Source organism: Solanum stenotomum, chromosome 12 (assembly GCF_019186545.1).
Source record: "Solanum stenotomum isolate F172 chromosome 12, ASM1918654v1, whole genome shotgun sequence".
Taxonomy (NCBI): domain Eukaryota; kingdom Viridiplantae; phylum Streptophyta; class Magnoliopsida; order Solanales; family Solanaceae; genus Solanum; species Solanum stenotomum.
Genome location: NC_064293.1, coordinates 39,816,578 through 39,838,092, shown reverse-complemented (window position 1 = coordinate 39,838,092; position 21,515 = coordinate 39,816,578). Strand labels below are relative to the sequence as shown.

General features: G+C 33.0%; 4 protein-coding genes across 4 annotated transcripts; 1 reads left to right on the top strand and 3 right to left on the bottom strand.

Moving 5' to 3' along the window:
• Nucleotides 1–59: 59 nt before the first annotated feature.
• LOC125848855 (proteasome subunit alpha type-4) lies at nucleotides 60–4,256 on the bottom strand. The gene is made up of 2 exons (XM_049528799.1): nucleotides 4,142–4,256; nucleotides 60–970 (listed from the first exon to the last, which is right to left on the bottom strand). Exon 2 carries the CDS (start codon nucleotides 947–949, stop codon nucleotides 203–205), a length of 747 nt encoding a protein of 248 aa, XP_049384756.1. The 5' UTR covers nucleotides 950–970; nucleotides 4,142–4,256; the 3' UTR covers nucleotides 60–202.
• A 639-nt stretch (nucleotides 4,257–4,895) lies between these two features.
• LOC125848849 (UDP-glycosyltransferase 43-like) lies at nucleotides 4,896–6,569 on the bottom strand. The gene has a single exon (XM_049528792.1). It carries the CDS (start codon nucleotides 6,521–6,523, stop codon nucleotides 5,072–5,074), a length of 1,452 nt encoding a protein of 483 aa, XP_049384749.1. The 5' UTR covers nucleotides 6,524–6,569; the 3' UTR covers nucleotides 4,896–5,071.
• Nucleotides 6,570–8,937: 2,368 nt separating this feature from the next.
• LOC125848846 (nucleolar complex-associated protein 2) lies at nucleotides 8,938–14,349 on the top strand. The gene is made up of 12 exons (XM_049528789.1): nucleotides 8,938–9,034; nucleotides 9,136–9,260; nucleotides 9,857–9,928; nucleotides 10,011–10,571; nucleotides 11,108–11,413; nucleotides 11,766–11,822; nucleotides 12,133–12,462; nucleotides 12,554–12,760; nucleotides 13,021–13,107; nucleotides 13,374–13,468; nucleotides 13,556–13,684; nucleotides 13,840–14,349. Exons 1-12 carry the CDS (start codon nucleotides 9,016–9,018, stop codon nucleotides 14,102–14,104), a joined length of 2,253 nt encoding a protein of 750 aa, XP_049384746.1. The 5' UTR covers nucleotides 8,938–9,015; the 3' UTR covers nucleotides 14,105–14,349.
• A 960-nt stretch (nucleotides 14,350–15,309) lies between these two features.
• Nucleotides 15,310–17,169, bottom strand: LOC125848373 (protein UNUSUAL FLORAL ORGANS). Its single transcript, XM_049528225.1, has one exon. The coding sequence runs from the start codon at nucleotides 16,907–16,909 to the stop codon at nucleotides 15,515–15,517; it is 1,395 nt and encodes a 464-aa protein (XP_049384182.1). The 5' UTR covers nucleotides 16,910–17,169; the 3' UTR covers nucleotides 15,310–15,514.
• Between the last annotated feature and the right edge of the window lie 4,346 nt (nucleotides 17,170–21,515).

Below are 21,515 nucleotides of genomic sequence, written 5' to 3'. Positions count from 1 at the left end.
ATGTCAAATGCAGTAAAGTACCATGATACCAACAAATGATGAAATAATCCAAAACAAAATTCAAACTGGAAAGCATTTGACATAAATATGCATGCAGTTGTAATAAGACACAAATCCACCACTTAGTTTTAGTACAACATGTCACACATGGTGTAGAGAGAGTTCAATGATGTCATATGCTAGATCAAAAGACATTCTTCGACTATTCTTCTGCTGTGGGTTGAGTCAGTCCGGCACTCACCAACATTTTGTTCAGAGTTTCGGGAGAGCATGCTTGATACTTGACTTTCCCATTAGAGAGAAATACCTCAGCAAGTTCAAGTTTCTCTGAAGTGAGGCTAGTGCTGTCCATTGTCTTACCAAGCACTTTAAGAGCAAGTTGAACGGCCTCTTCCCTTGTGATATCATCCTTGTAATCCTGCTTAAGAATTGATTGAGCCGCCTGGTTGTTTGCTCCAATTGCTGCGGCTTTCCAACCACCGTAATTTCCACTTGGGTCACTCATGTAAAGTTGGAAGCCATAGTTTTTATCCCAACCTGCAAAGAGAAATGAAACACCAAAAGGGCGAAGCCCGCCAAACTGTGTGTAACCTTGCTTGGTGTCACATAGTGACTGAACAAGTTGCTCAACTGGCATGGGTTCTTGATAAGCAAACGTATAGCGCTGAGCCTGAACCCTAGCCGTGTTGATCAGTATGTTGGCATCAGACATAATTCCAGCTACAGCGCACGCCACATGATCATCGATCTTGTACATCTTCTCACTTGAAGTTGAGGTCTGAAGCAGCTTAGATGTTACTTTCTTTTCACCTACCAACACCACCCCATCCTTGGACAAGATGCCTATAGCACTACCTGCATTTCCAATAGCCTCCATTGCGTACTCAACCTGGTAGAGACGACCTTCTGGGGAGAAGATTGTTGTACGGCTATCATACCTTCGTGACATTTTGTCGTAACTGCGGTATACCTGAATAAATTTCCATAACTCGAGCTTGTTAGATAAAAATTTCAAAGCACATGAAACATGGTTCATTCTCATTTATTTTACCCTTCCCATGAATAAGTCTAACTAACAAGCATGTAAGTGAACACAAAAGAGAGAGATGCAAAACTGAGTCAAAACAATATATAAGTCACCATACGAGTTGAAGTTGAAAATTGTCACTACTTACAACGTCAGGGACTTTCCACCTGTATGGATAAACTTATGGACATTTGAAGTGTGTGTACAGTGATACTGGTAATAAGAGATTTTATAGATGAGCTTGCACTAAACAAATGCATGAATAAAGAAGGTGCAACTCCTCAATTGTATCTAGCATTGCATCTACATCATGTATAAGAACCAGGTTTCACCAAAAAGCTAGCAAATAAATACATTTGTGTTTAAGGCTAAGTATATTTCTTCTTTTGCCTTAAAAATTCTGCTAAATCTTTCAAGCCAACTGTCCACCAAATGACCTGAGAAACAGTATTCCAAGTCTTTTGGGATTTCTTTTTGAGACCCTCACTGCTTCAACTATGCAGCTGATCAATCTGGAGTTTGGCATAGTCCAATATATGCCAAGTAGTGCAAAACACATAGCCCAAAAGTGAATTGGAGCTAAGACTTAATAACGTCATTTAATGAAATTCCTTATCTCATAAAAAAATGTTTCTGTGTGCTAACTGCTAACCCTTCCCCGTGCTTCTCGAAACAAACTAAAAGGGGCAGTTTAGCATTCCAAATTTAAGGGTAATTTGGCATGTGAACTATATTTAGAGAGAAGAATTTTTAACAGAAAAAAAAAAACTTGAACATGCAGTTAGCTAAATAAGGAGCAGCAACAAAGATTGCCAGAAAATAACAAGTATAAAAATCATTAGTTAAAACTGAGTTTTCTTTTCTATTTTTCTTCTAACTTGAGGTCAGTGTTAGTCAATCTATATCATCTGCTATAGATTTAGAAAATAACAAGTCTGTTCTTTCCTTTTTATTTGGATAGGTATCGAACTGTTCATTTCTTAGTGGTACCAACCAAAGCAGCTGGTTTACCACTTTCACTTCCATAACGATGGGAACTCAAGACAGAATGGGGAGCTAAAAGAGCTAATGACAGATTAAACAATGGTGATTAGGAGGATTATTTTCATCAAGTCCAGCACCTTTTGAGATCCAACAAGGCAAGGAACCTTCTGAAAATACTGTCCAGTTTGTCGAAAAGGGAATCATTAGCAAGGCCATTGTGGGCAACAAGCTCACAATGCAAGTTGCAGATGAAAGAGACTATCCAAGTCAGGGCAAAGAGCCAAAAGCAAATACGACTGGGGACATGACAGAATTTATGGTGCAACTTCTAAGGATTTGAATAAAAAAAAGAAGAAAAATTATTGCGTATGAAGTTCCAGAAGGAAATGTGAAAAACTTGGGGGGAAAATTGTTTGTGGGGAAGAGCTCTACTTCGAGTGATTGCAGACGCATGAATTTGGTAGGTTCTGGTAGCCAAAGCAAAGAAGACAAGTCACTTTGTCGTAAATCTTTCTTGAAACGCTAAGATGTGGCTTGCCTACTAGAGTAAGATAAATACAATTTACAGACTGAAGGCTAGTACCACCAGTCTCAACTTCAGTTCTTGCAAATGAAACCAAAAGATTTTAAGAGTTGCTCAATTGTATACTAATTGGATACAGAATACAGTTCGCACTTGGTACAAAGACGGAGATAACTTCTCAAGAAATCAAATCAGGAGTAATGTGATCCAAGGTTTAATATATCCTAGATTTCAATTAAGAAAAGATCAAATTTTTACCAGAGATTGGTGATGGATTGCTCCAAGATTTTTTTTTTTGTAAAATGTGAATGAGGATAATAAAAAGGACCAATTGTAAGAAGGGATTTAAGGCAGCTAAGGCAAACACTTAGCTGTCAGGATCAGGAATCTTCTAATAATAGGTATCTGTAGATTAAGGCTTAAAGTTTGGTACATTTACACTTTCACTCCTTATATTCCAATAAAAATCTAATACGTTGGCAGGGGACTCCCTTATTGGCACAAGAACTTGAGAATTGTTCAAAAAGAAGAGATAAAGAAAGGAACTATAAAATCAAGAGGTAACAAAGCCAAGTGGGTATAGTATTAAAACTCAGCAAACACTGCAGCAATCTTACAACATAGACTAAACATGCCTTTAACTGCTAAGGAACTATTGTTTACTACAAGGGGAAGAATCAATGTACACAAACACTAACTAGATCTCTCTCCTTTTTATCACTTGAATCTTCAACTGAGGTCGGTACAGTTATTCAATACAGTATACATGAATTCCACACTCAAAACCATCCTAGAGAGACTTCAATGGACATTCCAAATGAAGAATTTTTTATAAATTGGTCATTTCATTCAAAACCCTCCTATAACTTTGTGTGGTGCTGTGATTTATCTTTTCAAATACACACCAAAAAGACCATGGCATAACTATCTAAATCAAGTCATACAACAAAACGGGTTGCTCACATGGTAATCACCCTCCACCCTCAACCCAAAGGTTGGAGTTTGAGTCACCAACGGAGCAAAAAGGTGCGAGAGCTCCTGGGCAGGGGTTAAAAAAAATCAGGTCATACACCCCTTAAAGTTTTCTTAAACATCCCTAGTGGTATTCTGCAACTTGTACTCATAAACACCAGATATCCAACCAACTTCCCTAACTAGTGACACCCAAAAGCCAAATTGTCCCCATTGCACATCTTAATGAAATTTGTCTCTCTTTTTTTCTAATTAAAACAATTCTTTACAACCAGAGCTGCTATAGAAATGAACTTATCGCGCTACTGGTAAAATATTTGTCGTCAATTATCAATATTTACTTGCAAGGTATAAATTAAACTTGCTATCAATTATACTCCTTCTCATGTAAACCCTCTTTCTACTTTCACAAAAAGTCCAAAATTATCCATACATTTTCTTTAAAATATAACCCAAGAAGTTCAACTAATTTAGTTATCAATAGAATAACACAAACCCATCACTGAGTTCAACTAAAAAAAACATTACAAAAATCAAGAAAATACCAAGAAATTGGGGAAAGGGAGAGGGTTTATATCGATCAAACCATCGGTGTAAGAAAAAAAAAATCGCCATTTGAAGAGATAGAAAGATACCTGAGATGTGAGATCTAAAGAGAAGCGCAATAAAAAGAGTCGAGAGGTTTTTTCCTCTTTATGTAGACGAAGAGTGAAGCTAGTCTTTTTGCGCAAGTTTTTTATACGGGTCGGGTCGGGTAGGCCGGAATTGCGTCTGGTAGCCAGTTTCATCCTAGTAGTACTATTTAAGTTATATTCATTTAATATATAGCCAGCACTGTCAAAATTAGAGTTTGTTTGGACATGATTTGAAATTTGAAATTTTATTTGTATTCAAATTTTCTTGAGGATCCAAAAAGAATGAGCTTGAAGTAGTTCGATTTATAACGAGGGCATCACATAATTTCAAGAATTTGAGTTTGGGGAAGTTATCATATATCACATCCCAAATTTCATCCTCAAGAATTGATAGCCTTGAAGCCCTTGATATAACCTGTTTGAACAAAGAATGATTGTAGTATAAGACATTTAAAATATAACTTATTTTTCTTAGAGATATATCAGTACATTTTTTGAAGATGGTTGGAGTTTTCTAAAGTTTAAACGGAAGAATAAATAATAACACTATTTTCGAGATTTAGCTAAGTCACAAAACAAACAATGATTAAGAGCGTTGTTCTTTTATTCTTGAATTGATGTATTAAAAAGTGTTTTTGAAGTGCTTGTCTTTTTGAAGAGAATACGGTAAATCTATCAAGAATATTCTTACTAATTTCAATCGAGATCGATCATTTATTACGAGAAAAGAATCCATATCTACTCACTCTTTTAGAAAATAAAAGTTTTATTGATGTGATTCATAATAATGACTATTTTATTTTATTTGAATCCAAAATTACATAATTAGGTATACCATAAAGTAGAAAACTTTATTTTCACCTCTTGGTAATTTTCTACTAAATTTTGTAGTCAAACAAAGCCCACCAAGTTGGACTAGCTAACCCTTCTTCAAATCACAGCCATTAATTCATCAATCAAGTGTGCAAGAAAATTAGAAGATGAGCCATTTTCCTTCCAAACATCTTTGCATTTCTCACTCATTTTCTTAAACCTTTGTCTCACCTCACCATCACCATCCATTAATTTTTTAACCCCTTTTGCCACTTCCTCTGATGAAACCAATGTTGTGCCATCTCTATAATCCATTGTGATTTCCACAGCCAAATCCAACTCTTTCACCAACTCAAATGCATTCAAGTGTTGCTCTGCATATATTGGCCATGTACCAATTGGCACTCCATAATATAAACTTTCAAGAATCGAATTCCAACCACAGTGTGACACAAATCCTCCAATAGCCTTATGGGCCAAGATTGTAACTTGTGGGACCAACCCACACACTAGCCCTTTCCCTTTTGTTGATTCTAAAAACCCATTAGGTAGAATTTCCTCCAAGTTTGTATAATCATTTGGAAGTTCTCTTTTATCCTTTGGCGCTTCTCTAATTGCCCACAAAAAAGGGTGTCCTGCTTTCTCCAAACCTTTCGCTATTTCTATCACTTGTGAAACTTTAAGACTTCCCATACTTCCAAAACTCAAGAAAATTACTGATGATGGTTCTTGATTATCAAGCCATTTCATAACATTTTCATGACCCCAAGAATCTTGATGCCATTGAGCTGGTCCATTATGATCCACTACTGGTCCAATTGGATAAATTGGTGGTACAACATGACTAGTAGTATGTACTAATGAGTTTAAGCAAAAAGGTTCAAGTTCTTGAAATGTGTTGACAATAATACCCTTTGTTTCTTTGTACCTTTTTGCATGATGTAGGAACCAAGAGTAACCATCTCTATGTCTTTTTAGCATGAATGAAGGGAAACATTTAATAGGGACAGGATTGGAAAAACCAAGAATGTTGAAATCATTGGATGAATCTTTGAACTCAATATTAGTACTAACTTGAGCATCTAAAATTGGGAGATGTAACATAAAGCTCAAGAAAGTAGCAGGGGAAGCAAAGTAGAGATAACATGGGATGTTAAGTTCCTTGGCAACATCAATAAAAGATGTACAAAACATGTCAATAAAGAATCCAACAACTTGCCCCGAGTCCGAGTCCGAGTCTGAGTCTGAAATAAGGTCAATAAGTGCATTTTTGACTTGTAACGTGTGATGTTGTATCAACAGTGATAAAAAGCCTATAGTGGCCTCAAATTGATCGAGAGACGGTGGATCCGCCACGGGGAGGGAGAGGAAATGGATGTTTCCGGTGGCGGTGGCGGTGGCGAGAGAGTCAATATAGGATTGGACAAGTGGTCTTTGAGGGATATTAATTAAAAGTATGGTGGCTGAAAGATTTTTGTTTTTTTGAGTGAAGAGTTTAGCAAACTCAATAATTGGAACAATGTTGCCAAGTGCTGGTGTTGAAATGAACACTACCTTTGCTCTTTTCATGGTTGGTTTGGGATTTGGCTTGAAGTAATTGAAGATAAGGTGGTCACTATATATAAATTATAATGTAGTACTGTTTTCTAGTTAGCTAGCCATTTGTCCTTTTTTTTTTATTGGTGGATCTTTTCTATTCAAAGGGGTAGTATTTTTTTATTTGAACTTCTTAGTGTACTATAAAAAATATTAATAAGCATGTGAGTTCACTAGGTAGGTCATTCTATAAATTCTCTTTTTCAATTGGGTAGTAGGTGGTAGTAGATAGCAAAGTGCCAAAGCCTTTCGTCTGGTCAGAAAAATAAAAGGCTTACATACCCAATGCAAATAAATTTCGTGTAGTGAACTACGATCCGTTTCAATTAAGCACAAATTTCATTTACACATTTGAACTATTAGATATATATTTTTAATTTAAATTTTGGATTTTTTTATACATTCAAGCGTCTATTATGTAGTTAAGTTAACCACTATAAATATGTCATTTCTGTAATTATATACATCACGACTCTCGATTAATTTTTTTTTGAGGTTTTACGATTAATTAAAGCTAAATTATATAATTAAAGGTGACATTTTTAAATGATTAGCTTATTTACGTAATATGCATTTGAGAATGCATGAAATTTTTTTCAAAAATTTGAATCAAAAGTGTCCAATAGAAACACTTTACTAGATAGTTAGATGCTCAAATGGAACAAACGGTAATCCACATATCTAAATAAAACTTAATGAAAAATTTAAATGGCTATAAATCTTTTAGGTATAATGAACTGTCAATATACAATTAACTATTTTTGTAGGTTATCTTACTATTATGGTATACAAATATTTTCCACCATCGTTACAAATTTTAAATTATACAATATAAATATCTTTCTTCTGTTTGACCAACAAGAAGGAAAAAAAATTACAAAGCAATGGGATTAGTTCGAAATAACTAGTATTAAGTAAATGATTCTTTTATTTTTTATTTTTTTTGTAATTTCTTTTTGATTACGGTATATTTGAGTAAATTCAAAACCTTATAAAAATATAGGCAAAATGGTCTGGTGAACCCTTATACTTGTATCAGTTTGTATTCTAAATCCTTCTACTTACACCTTTGTCATCTGGACCCTTAAACTCAATTAAAATGAGACTTTTAAGCCCCTCCAACCATGTGTGTAGCTCACTCNTTTGGGATTTGGCTTGAAGTAATTGGAGATAAAGAGGTCACTATATAAAGTACTCCTTTGTCTTCTTTTTTTTCTCTTTTTTTTAATTGGTGGAATCTTTTCTATTCAAAGAAGTAGTATTTTTTTATTTGAACTTGTTAGTTTACTATAAAAAAAATTATAATAACATGTGAGTTCATTAGGTAGGTCATTCTATAAATTATCTTTTTTAATTGGGTAGTAGGTGGTAGTAGATATCAAAGTGCCAAAGGCTTTCGTCTATATATCTTAAATTTGCAAATAAATTTCATTTATATACTTGACTACGGTCTATTTCAATCAAACACATGAACATAATAAAGTATTTCTATTAAATATATATTTTCAATTTAAATTTAGATTTTTTTATGCATCTATTATGTAGTTAAATTAACCACCTTAAATATGTTATTCCCTATAATTATATACCTTAGCCTCGATCAAAACAAGTGTGAGGTTTTATGATTGACTAAAGCTAATTTGTATAATTAAAGGTGATATTTTCAAATGATTAGCTTATTTACGTGATATGCACTTGAGAATGCATGCAAAAAAAATTCTAAGATTTGAATCAAAAGTGATATATGAGAACACTTTACCAGATAGTTAATAGAACAAACGATAATCCAAATATCTAAATAAAACTTAAATGACAAATTCAAATGGCTATCAATTTTTTAGGTATAATGAATTAAACAATACTCGTTTAACTATCAATATACAATTAACTATTTTTGTAGGTTATCTTACTATGATGGTATACACATATTTTCCACCATCGTTACAAATTTTAAATTCAATAATATAAATAGCTTTCTTCTGTTTGACCAACAAGAAGGAAACAAAATAATACAAAGCAGTGGGATTAGTTCGAAATAACTAGTATTTAGTAAATTATTCTTTTAATTTTTTTAATTGTTTTTGTAATTTCTGAATCTTTTTTTATTACGGTATATTTGAGTAAATTCAAGAACTTATTTTAAAAAATTAGAACATGATCTAAAATTATGTAGAAGTTAGACAAAAGTCTAATATGTTGTTCACCCCAAAGTCATATTTACACATTTTTTTTTCAGAATATGGACAAAATTTAATAATGGTCAAAAAAGGGACATTTGCGTAATTAGCTGAAATAACATATTGGGCTTTATAATTTTTGACCCAAATTGTAGTAGTCCAACAAGCCCAATTCCAACTTCTTCATCTATCCAGCTTTATCGATGAAGCAAAAATCTTCAGAACACTAAACCCTGCAGCAAATCATAGGGTTTTAGCAAGAAAAAAGAAACTTACAAATTTCAATCAATGGGGACGAAGAACAAAGGTGCTTCTTTTTTTTTATTTAGTTTTTCTTTCAACGCACTTTCCTGTTTTACATCCTGTTTTATGCTATTTTTTCTTCTTCTTTTTGGTTGGGCATATCAGAATCGAAGAAATTGAGCAAAAAATCTTCTGGGGTTGAAGAAAATACAGATGAAATGATGCCCAAGTCATCTTCAGAGCAAAATGTGGGAGGACATGCGGAGCAATTGAAAAGACTCCAAGAAAAGGTGAGAATTATGTCGACATGGCTATGAGTCCTTTGCTTTCTTTTTGTGCTTTCAGTTCTGTATTTTAGTACTTTCTTTTTGAATGATTTTACCTTTTATGTTAAGTTCTGAAAAAACTTGAGGAATACAAAAACATGAGCAGCCAATCTTTTAAATATGCGTCAGAAGCAGCAAACAAGTTGCTTACTATCATTGCCTTTGTTTTTCTTTGTAAGAACCGATTTTGTCTGTCTGTTATTGATTTATTATTTGATCAAATAAAATAAAATTTCATTAAGAATTAGTACCAAGATGGTACTTTGTGGAGTACAAGAGAATAGAGTATTAGAATCCCAACATCATTTCTTCAAATGCCAATAATATGATTCAAAGATGTATCTTGATAGGTTTCCCTACATAGTTTAAGGTCATTCATCTATAACTCATTCCTATATTTAGCCTGCTTGTATCATTGAACAACGTAATCCATCTGCTATACATTTTGATATTGTCAGTGCAAGAGTAGTATGGTGCAAATATTCATTCCATAAATTTTTGTACTGATTACTGATAAATCTATTTAACCCAGCATATGCCACTTTTTTTTTTTTCTGTAGGATCCAGAGTTCTATCAATTCTTGCAAGAGCATGACAAGGATCTCCTAGAGTTTGATGATGAGGATACTGATGTAAGTCTTTACAATATCTTCCCTTCTCATTGTTCTCATGGTATGTGAAATGTTTGTAGAATCTTATTCCAATTTTGTGAAGGATGATGACGATACTGAAATGGATGGTGAGGAAATCGAAGATGATGAAGCTGATGAATTTGACACTGAACAACTTGTTCATGCAGATGGAAAGGAGGTCAAGTCATCCACAAATGTCATCACTACTGCAATGGTGGATGCTTGGTGTAGTTCAATTCATGAAAACAGGAGTTCGGGGGCTATTAGGTCTCTCATGAGAGCTTTCCGCACGGCTTGTCATTATGGCGATGATACTGGTGAAGATGCTAAGTCAAAGTGGAGTACTATGTCTAGCACTGTGTTCAACAAGATAATGTTATTTGTTCTAAAAGAAATGGATGGAATTCTTCGTGGCCTGTTGAAGTTACCAACTTCTGGTGGGAAGAAGGAGATGATAAAGGATATGTCTAAAACTAAACGATGGAAGAGCAACAACCACTTGGTCAAATCATATCTTGGGAATGCGCTACATGTTCTAAATCAGATGACAGATACAGAAATGATATCATTTACATTACGAAGACTCAGATTTTCATCTGTATTTTTGGCTGCTTTTCCAGTTCTTTTAAGGAAATATATAAAGGTATGGGATTGAGTGATCTAATACTTACAATTCACATAACTCTTTTCTTGTACAAAGGAATGATTAATCTAGAACAGCAGTTTTCTTCTGCTAGAATATAACTTTATTTGCAAGAAATTTGCATGTTTCATCCTTTCTCCCTCTCTTTTTGGGCAGGGGTGAGTTGGTAAAGCTATTTGCTGTTTCAAGGCTTCAGCTATTATCAAAAGCTAATTATCTTCAATTTGTCATTGGGGTCTTTTAAGTGTTTTCTATATCAGTGCTATGAAATTTGTATCTGACAGTTGAATGACATGGCATTTGGCCCTTGATCACTTCAAACTACGCACACTGCTTATTTCCTACTATCACAAACAAAGTAAATTCATTGAATTAAGATCCATAAGAATTAAGTTTAAAAATAATTGTGAAGCACTCTCGGTTTAGACTTCTCTGTTTTTCAGAATACATGAATCACATGGGTCTTTTGTTCTCTGCATGAGATATTCTTCACACTGTCTAAAAGAATCAAGCTTAAGCATAATTTGACTTTTCAGGTTCTTCTTCATTTCTGGGGTACAGGTGGAGGTGCACTACCAGTTGTCTCTTTTTTGTTTCTAAGGGATCTGTGTATACAGCTTGGCTCTGATTGCATTGACGAGTGCATTAGAGGGATGTATAAAGCTTATTTATTGAACTGCCAATTCATGAATGCGTCAAAGCTGCAGCATATTCAATTTCTTGGTAATTGTTTCGTTGAACTCCTTAGGGTGGATCTTCCCAATGCATACCAGCATGCCTTTGTTTTCATTCGGCAGTTGGCAATGATTTTACGGGATGCGCATAGTAGTACTAAGACCAAGGTTTGTTATTTTGTTACTGATAACTTGTCTTCTTTCCGACTATTTGTTACCAACCACTGATATATGCTTATTCTATAAATCTTTTAGGAGTAAAACTTAAAAGTGTATCTTGTGTAGCAGTTTTTCTCTTCTTTTTTTTAAATAACTTTAGATGAAGAATACTTGGCTTAAGAGTTCCAACATACATGTTAGCTTAATTCATATTTTCACGTATGAAAAGATGCTCAAAGAGTATCAAGTGGCTTCAGCATTTTACATTACTGGTAGTATCTTATCCTATTGAAAGTTATCCTTGCCTTTTAGTGGCCGCTAAATGCTAATTATTGTTATCCCTTTATTTAATCTTTTCTAGAAATCGTCTCAAAAGGCTAACCAATCATCCAAGGAAGCACACAATACCAAGGGCAAGGTACTTTGACTCTTAACTTGTCGCCTTTTTATTTGTTTTGGATTATGGTTACCAAAATGTGATCTTTTTAACTCTCTCTTTTAGTCAACTAAGTTCTGGTAGAATATTCTGGTTTTAAGAGTTGAGAAAATGCATTTTAGCCTTCATTTGTAATTTTCAAGAGACAAAGTAGCTTTGAGTGTCAAGTTGATCATAAAGTGACAGTGTGTTATGTTGCTTCAGTATTATGTGCATATTGGATATCTTTTCATTGTTATATTTGCCTTTTAGGGGATCCAATCACAGTTTCTTCGTTTTCAATCCTTCTCAGGAATCATTTCTGAAGGTTTACCAGTGGAAGTATATACATTGTCTTGAGCTTTGGACTGCAGCTATCTGTGCATACAGTTCAGAACCTGAGTTTAGGCCCATGGCTTATCCCCTGACGCAAATAATTTCTGGAGCAGCTCGTTTGGTTCCAACTGCTCGCTATTTTCCCCTTAGATTGCGATGCATCAAAATGCTCAACAGAATTGCTGCATCCACCAATTCTTTTGTTCCTGTTTCCCCACTCCTCTTAGACATGTTGGAAATAAAAGAATTGCATAGGCCTCCAACAGGGGGAGTTGGAAAAGCCATAGATTTCCGTACTGTTTTAAGGGTACTTCCAGAATGCCTCTCTACTTACTTTAATAGTGTACTGCTTTATAAGAACTTGTCTTAGTTGTCTGAATCTATATTTGATGTATCAGGTTAGCAAGCTTACGTTGAAAACGAGAGCATTTCAGGAAGCATGTGTGTTTTCTGTGGTTGAGGAACTTGCTGAGCATCTTGCTCAATGGAGCTACTCAGTTGGTTTCTTTGAGCTCTCTTCTGTCCCTGTTGTTAGGTTACGCAACTTCTGCAAGTCCACCAATGTCGATAGATTTCGTCGCGAAATAAAGCAAATTATTCGCGAGGTATGTTTGTTGGGTACTTGATTCTATTTGGTGATATGACTGGATTATTTTCTCAAGTCACATGTCTGCATTAATAACTTTGCATAGTTTTCTGAGTTCAAAAGATCTTCTGTAGTATCGATTCTGGGATATCTAACTTTGCATAGTTGCATAGTCTTCTTTAGTCTCTATTATGGGCTATTTGTTAGCTGGCACCAATTGTTTCTTCTGAAATGAAGCCTTTGTTATAAGTTCCTGAAGTTGACTTGGTAAATCTACAGATTGAAGCCAATTCGGAGTACACAAATAAGAAGCGCATGACAGTTTCATTTCTGCCTAATGACCCAGCGGCAGCATCTTTTCTTGAGGTTTGAACATCCTGATGTTTATCTTTCCCATTTACCAGTAATATTCCTGTAAATCACCTTTCATTTTTCAACCAACCTATACTTGTTATCTTCGTTTGTTAGTAAGGAACACATTGAAAGCTTTGTCCACTTGTCAAAGCATCCTTCTGATGAAGATGAATAGGTTGGGGTGTTATAGAGATTTGTGTGTCTAGGATTAATCCATGTCATCATCTTTCATGATTTGGTTCCCTTGAAATAATTCTGACCTTCATATTCATCCTTAGGATGATAAGAATGCAGGGGTGAGTCCTCTTTCAAAATATGTTGCTAGTCTCCGACAGAGAGCACAACAGAGAAGTGATTCATTAAAGGAATCCAGGTTTCACAATACTCTATTTTTCTTAGGATTTTTATCTGGAGACGATCTTTCTGTTGATCATAAAGTAATGAACTTGTTTATCTGCAGTATACTCGTTGGCCAAGATTCATCTGCCTTCGGGAGTAAGATAACTGAAAGTGATGAAGATGATGATGGTGAAGATAGCAAAGGTGATGCTGTCTTCAGTTCTTCTTGGCTACCTGCAGGCACTCCCAAGTATGTTCACATTCTTCTTCACCACTTACCTATTCCCACCACCTATAACCCCCTCCTCAAGAGGAAAAGAACCCTTGAGACCTGACGGGGATCAACAAGCTATCTTTCTTTTGTTGGTGTATATGAATGTATTTGTCCGGTATGATGCCTTGCAGGGATGAGGAGTCTACAGAGGAGAAACAACAGAAAAAGAAGAGAAGGAAGGATCAGCAAGATGAAACTGCCTTTGACGAAGACATTGTAGAGGATTTTATTCTCAGTTCTGATGATGAGGAGGGTTCCTTGAGTGACGCCCCCTCTGATGAAGAAGCCAGCATAAAACAAAAGCCATCTAAAGCGCCTTCAAAGAAGAAAGGGAAAACTCATCGAAGGAAGAACAAGAAAAGGAAGCAAACCAATCAAGTAGCATCTGCTGTCTGATGATTCTTGTACAAGGAACAAGAACAGTGTAGCGTGAGCCAGTTTGTCCAGTGTAAGCTCTAAGCAAAAAATATTGTACTGTACAAGTTAGCTATCATTTTTGTTTTCCTTTATCCTAATATTTTTTTCGTGCCATGTAGGGCAGACTACGTATAACAATTCATATATAACTAATCCCAACTAGTTGGGGATTGAGATGTAATTCATTGATCGATCTATTTCTTTTTGGCACTTATAGAGGTCGTTCCTCTCCTGGTTCTTTTGAGTTTTGATATACCCCTCAGATCACAACTTGAGTTATGTGCACTCTCAAAGTTGGAGTGTGTACTTGCTAGATGAGGGTTAGTTTGAGTGTCTGTTTATGAATTATGCCTTTTGTTTAGCTCACAACTTGAGTTATGTTTCAAGTTACAATCTATCAACAGAAAAATTCAAATTTCATAAGAAGAAACCTTCGAAAAACTTGTTTTGTTTGCAAATTCATTTGTTTATTCATTGTGAAACGCAAAAGTAATTAGTAATTTTTTTTCTTTCAATACATATATAACAACATACTTAGTGAAAATTTATAAGAAGGGTTTTAGAATGGTATAGTTTATGTAGATTTTAACCTTAACATCCAATTGCATGTAGTTGATTTTGTTCTCTCTTAAAAAATATGAAATGAACAAGTTTTACTTCTTTTTTCAAACTTCCAATTATTTGAAGAGAAGAACTAACTAACCGAGACCGACCACGAGCTAATTTTCATTTATAACTTTGAAAATAACTTTCTTATAGCAAATGAGGTTAGTGTATTCCACGTGGCAAAAAATATGATTTAGAATCAGTTCAAAACGAGGGATCCTAACAATTTTTAGCTTGTATAATAAACTAATTATATATCGATTATCCATTATATACTTGGTTAAAATTTGCATAAAATTAAAAATTAGATTTGTAAGATAGCTGTGTAGTGTAAAAATCAGTTACTTACTTTTTTTCTCTACAGCTGAGAATATTCATTTTTTTAATATATTATTATTGTTTCCGTCGTCATTATACGCACACTCACAGTTATATTAACCAAAAAATATGTCGAATACTAAGAAAATCATCGTTAAATTGACAATATAAAGATATTCTTCTTGTTTTAATTATTAGGGTTTTCTACTTTGTACTAGTTTTCAAAAGAAGTAAAAAAAGATACCTAAGTAAACTATATATAAGCACAAATCAATGTTAAAACTCATTAATAAGTCAACCAACAATAGTAGAGTACAAATTAAACTTCATACTAAACACATACTAATATAAAAACACTAGTTAATTACTAGATAATTAAACACTAAAATACAATTAATTAACCACCAAATTAAACTATTCATAGTACTAGTACTACTGATACCCCACTTGTAAACAGTTTAACTATCAGTTGAATGACTGAAAGGGTAATGTCAACTGATCAAGAAGTGCACCAATAGGTGCAGCAAGTCTAGGGTCATAACTAAATCCATGCAACTCTCCCCCTCCAACTCCAACTCCAAATTCTCCACAATAATTATTACTACTACCACCACCAAAGTCCAAATTAATATTATTATTTCCCAAAAATGGACAAGGAGGAATCCAAATCCATCTCTTCTTACAAAAATCAAACAACAATGCCTTATCTGAATTATTCTTAATCATTATCACCACATACTCACCATGTCCAACACAATTAAACCCTTGTCCATTTTCCACTTCAGCAAATTGCACATACAATTGTTGTGGCATTCTTTCTATTTCCAACCACATTGTCCCACAATCTTGCAATGCCCAAAGCCTCAAACTTCTTGGCACATTGAGTTTACTCTTTTCAACTGCTGCAACTAAAACAACCTTACCATTCCCTTCTACAAGGCTAGGTGAACGTAGAAATCGTCGCATTGGAGCTTGAATCTTGCACCAGTTGTTAGTCCCTATATCGTAAGAAAGCACACTAAAAGGACTAAAATTCATGCAATAAAATCTCCCCTGTACATGCACCATTTTGCCTGATTCAAAACTGCATAATCTTGGAAGTGAAGAAGTTGTACCCCATATTGAGTAAAATCCATTACCATCAATATGAAATGATTCTGTAGTTAAGTTTTTAACAGCATAAGGAGAAATCAAGTCATCTCCAGCTACAGCTAAATCAATAGATGTATTAGTTATAGTTAAACCAATAGAAGGAAAAAGCCTAGGCCTTAAAGTTGGAGGCAGGGGAATTATGGATCCTACAAGTGGATTACATAAAAGAATGTTTTTTGATCCAGATTCATCTGAAACAAAGCAAATCAATCCACCAGAAGATGAAACAGGAGAAAACCCTTGTGGGATTAAAGCAAAAGAAAGCCTATACCAAGAAAGATTATCAGGATCAAACAAGTACCCTTCAACAGAACAAATTCCTGAATTAGTACTACTACTATTCATCATGTTCTTGTAAATGTTGTTTCTTGGTACTTTTTGTTTAAAGAAAATGAACCAGTTTCTCTTAGGTGAAACTTGTAGGTACAATTCAAGAAAATGTGTAGAGTAAATAAGTCCATAGAATCTCTTACAAACAGCTCTAGCTCTAAAGAAAGAAGGTGGTGGAAGAAAAGCAATGATTCTATCAATAAGCCTATGTGGAAGTCTACTCCAAATTCTACTATCCATCCAAGTGTTGATCATTCCATTAATTGATGATGAATTTGGAGTTCCAAGAAAATTGGTTGTTGGTGTTGGTGTTGGTGTTGGGATAGGAAAAGCATAGGGAAAGTGAAAGCTAATAGGGGCATGATGAAAAGCTTCCATTTTTAGAGTATAATTGGAGATAATACTAAAAGGGATTTGAGTTTTGCCTTCAAGTTTGGAGCTAGGAGAGTGTAAAAAGGAAAGTTAAGGTTATTTTTTAGATGGTTTCTCTTTTATGTTTCTCAAATTCAGTGGACATGTGAGTAAAAGAGGTGGAGTTTCACTAAAGAGGAAGAAAATGAGGAAAGAGATATGAATGTTTGGCAGAAAACTAAGCAAAACTAGAAGGGAAAGTCTCTTTTATGGCTTCTCTCTTTGTCTTTTGGATTCTTGGTTTGTTTTAGGAGATGGGAACAAGTGTTTATATAGGAATTTGGCAGCCTTTGTTTTTCATTTATTTTTTTGGTGGTGGAGTTAAAAGTGAAGTGATGGATAAATGTATCATTTCAGTGTTTTCTTGTCAAGGCCGAGGAAGGAAGGACAATCCACAGGCTGTAATGCAACAGACAAGCAGACAACACACACACACACAAATAAAGAGACAAGTTATTATGATTAACTATGGAGTTCTAGGTTTCCTAGGTTCATTACTAATGGTGTTTGATAGAGTGTATAAGAATACGATGTATTAGTAATGCAAATATTAGTTATTTCATTTATTCATTTTTATTTGTCACGGTTTGATTTGACATACCTATTAAGAAAAAAAAAGTACTCCTCCACTATTGACTTAGCATATTTCTTTAGAAACTATAAAAAAAAAGTAAATTTTAGGTTTAACAAACATAAAAATCATTTTTGTATGCTACAACTATAGTTTATATAATTGCGCTCCATAGCAAACTTTATGTTTGCTAAGGCTATTAATCTGTATATTTCGAAATACATATACATAAAAATCTGTATATATACAACACATATGTATACAAATTACTACATATATACAACACATATGTATATCGAATAGGTCTATTTGTATATTTTGATATACAAGTGGGTCCTGCAATTAATTTTTATACAACACATATCTATACCAAATGGGTCTATTTGTATATTTTGGTATACAAATGGGATGGCAAAAATAATGANTTACTACATATATACAACACATATGTATACCGAATAGGTCTATTTGTATATTTCGATATACAAATGGGTCCTACAATTAATTTTTATACAACACATATCTATACCGAATGGGTCTATTTGTATATTTTGGTATACAAATGGAATGGCAAAAAACATGAAATGTTGAATTACAAATAAAAGAAACTATGGCTAGCTATAACATTTAATTTGAATTAATAATTTGTTATTTCATACAATTTTCCCTAAAAAATGTAATTTTCCTATATCACCCCTTGAATATAATAAATATTGTGTGTTGAAAAATGTAATGGGGAAATGACTATAATATATGATAAGGGTAAATTAGGAACTAAGTGTAAAATTATCCATTGATTTCATAAAGTGGACAAGTAATGATGGGCATCCCAAAATAGTATAGTGAACAACTGTTGTTGTTCGGAGGGAGTATTAGGGTTTGGAAAATAATTTGGAGAATAAGTATTTAATGTTGAAGGTAAAATCTAGAAAAAAAATAATTATCTTTTGTTGATATGTCAAAAGTAATAACTAAAAATAAAAATCTATTTTAAAATATATGACAAATAAAAATGAACGGAAAAATTATATTGGAATTATTTCTTATCCTTTGTTTGATTTGGTATATTAAGAGTAGTTATCCCATGTATTAATAGCCCATATATGGATATTGGATAATATAATAGTTTGTTATGCATTTGTTTATATAGTGAGCGAGTAAAAGTGTAGAAAGAAAAAATTATGTATGACTCGAGAGGAAGATATTAAATATTGCATAGGTATACCAATAAATGAAGAAAAGCTAAAGTACAAGAAGAGCTGCTACTTAAGTTATAGTCTTTGACCATGACTTTGCTAAATAAGTATTCTCTTTATTTATTTTTACTTTGTCCTAAGTTTGAACTTTGTATATTTTCTTAACAAATGACAATTACTACGAGTTTTTTTTAAGATATCAATATTAATTGATATTTAGTCTGAGGTTTTGAAATGTCATTTTCGAAAATAGGTGATTGATCATGTCTAGAATAAAATTAATACACGTAAAATATATTTTTAATATAATGAACAAGTAAAATTTAGCGGAGAAAGTTCTTCATACTATAATACAAACACACAAAAAGCTTTACAAGATTATCACTTTGGAGTAGAGAATACAAAATTTAAAGAATCATTATTTTTGTCCTTATTACACGAATTGTTTCCACCAATCTAGAATAAATGCTACTACTTTCCTATTAATAATAAGAAACTGTATTAATTTCCTTTATTTTATTAATCAACATCGTAAAAATAGAAGAAAAGAAAAGGCTGAGTGCAAAAGCTATAGTCAAGATTGTAAGTTGGCAGCAACTATTCTTTTGTGTTGTTATTTAACATTTTTACCCGATTTGTCTAAAATTTCAAGTGTCACCTGGTCTTTTGTACTTGTTTAAACATCACAATAATTAACATCACAGATATAATAAAACATATTTGTAATACTAATAATCATAGTTCTAACAAGTGGTATGTATAGCTAGTCGTATCAGTAATAAATTGTTCGATCTAGGGTTTTTTTTCACATCCCAATGTCAAGTTTCCTTTTCGATCCAATAGTATACTTTCTCGATTTCAATTTATATGAGTTAGTTTGATTTTGTATGAATTTTAAAAAGGAAAGAAATACTTTTGAAACTTGTGGTAAAAAATAAATTATTTCATTAATAGTAAAATGTATATTTTAAAGATAAATTGTTACTAAATATTGAAATGTGTCATTCTCTTTGGGACAGATTAAAAAAGAAAGTATGTTGCATAAAGTGAGACAAAGTGAGTATTAACCTATTTACACTGATATCGTAATTTTCTCTCACTTATCTTTATATTTCAACATGTTACTTATCACATTTTTCATGAACAATTATTTATAACTATCTATAAATTTAATTATCAGATTGTGTGAAAATCATTTTAATACTCTCTCCATTCATTTTTACTTGTCTAGTATGCTAAAAATATTTTTTATCAATTTTAAAAAATCAAGAAATAATTTATCATTTTATGTCTTTATTCTTGTAATTAAATACTATTCATTTATCAACATTTTAATGATATATAATTGATAAGGATGATGTGTATCGAGTCGAATATGAACGAGTAAAGACTGACTTAGGGATTGGAGCTAGTATTATTAGAAAAGTAATAGGAAATATAACTGAAGAAGAAGATGGTTTTAAGGTGTGTAAAATCACTCTCTTTAAAGAGATATTGCTCGTATACATATTGGAAAAAGTACAAAAAATCCCTCCAGGATATAACAAACCCTTTTTTTATACATGTAGATTTTTCTTAGGCTATTTACTAGAGAGTCTTTATATTTATTGAACTTAAGAGATGACTTTTCATAAAAATCATGTTCTTTCATGATCAAATGACTTTTCATAAGAGTCATGCTATTTCATGAACAAACGACTTTTCATAACAGTCATGCTTTTAAATGAATAGAGTGAATGACATATATGCTCTAGTTTTTAGACGATAGGGACACCAATGTTCCAAAAGTATTACAGAAGATATCTACATACCATTTACGATAATTCGAGGGTATATTTATCTTTTTTCCCTATTATAAAATATACAACAAGTATTATCAATGTATAAAAGCAATTTATCTTTTCTTGTTAGAGACCTAATTTTTGTCCAATCCAGTCTAATTGTACCAAAAGCAATGAAATGTATGACTAGTGAGATCTTTGATGGATTTTGAAAAAGAGAAGGACCATTAGCTAGCTTTGAGCTTTCCCTTTTGAATGAGTAATAATATTCTCTTTTTTCAACTGTCTTGGCTTTTCTTTGGTTTTGTTAAGTGGGGTTTGCAAAATCTACAGTTACCCCCACCCCCCCGCCCCTACAACCCCCCTACCACCCTCATTGTCTTGTTTCTGTCAATCTATTTATTATGATTACCCTACAAAGACACAGTTTTATCAAGAACCCAAAAATGGAAAAAGTAGTACTGATCAGATTTGGAAATTGTGTTTCCATTGAAGAAACCTCCTTTTAAGGATAAAGCTTTTCTCACCACATTTGGAAATTGTGCATTCCATCAAGAAACCTATGTTTCCAACTTGTATTCTCCGTTCACTTTTATTTGTTCAGTATTTTAAAAATATATTTTTATTTTTACTTATCACTTTTAACATATTTAAAAAATACATATATTTGCCTTTACATGTTTTACCCTTAACATCAATTACTTATTTTTTTTTCAAATAATCGATTAATACAGAGTCAATCATTTTAAAAATAAAGTAGACGAGTAAAATTGAACGGGGAGTACTTAGTACTCATGAAACCTACATGTGTATCTTTGCTTCTTTAATTTGTGTTTTTAGGGGTAATCATGATTAATGAAGACATTCTTGTAACTATTATAATAATTTCCTGACCCAATAAGATCTTTCTTTTTTACCCATCATTCTGTTTTGAATATTTCATAAACTGATTTCAGTGAGTACTTGAGTTTAAAGAAAATTAATGGGAAATGATTTGTTTTATTTATAAAATCAAATTTTGTTAC

Coding starts and splice junctions, on each gene's coding strand:
- LOC125848855 (XM_049528799.1), bottom strand. CDS start 949: ATGTCACGAAGGTATGATAGCCGTACAACAATCTTCTCCCCAGAAGGT.
- LOC125848849 (XM_049528792.1), bottom strand. CDS start 6,523: ATGAAAAGAGCAAAGGTAGTGTTCATTTCAACACCAGCACTTGGCAAC.
- LOC125848846 (XM_049528789.1), top strand. Junction 9,261..9,856: donor TGAAAAGACTCCAAGAAAAG/GTGAGAATTATG, acceptor TTTTTTCTGTAG/GATCCAGAGTTCTATCAATT. Junction 13,108..13,373: donor CGGCAGCATCTTTTCTTGAG/GTTTGAACATCC, acceptor ATTCATCCTTAG/GATGATAAGAATGCAGGGGT.
- LOC125848373 (XM_049528225.1), bottom strand. CDS start 16,909: ATGGAAGCTTTTCATCATGCCCCTATTAGCTTTCACTTTCCCTATGCT.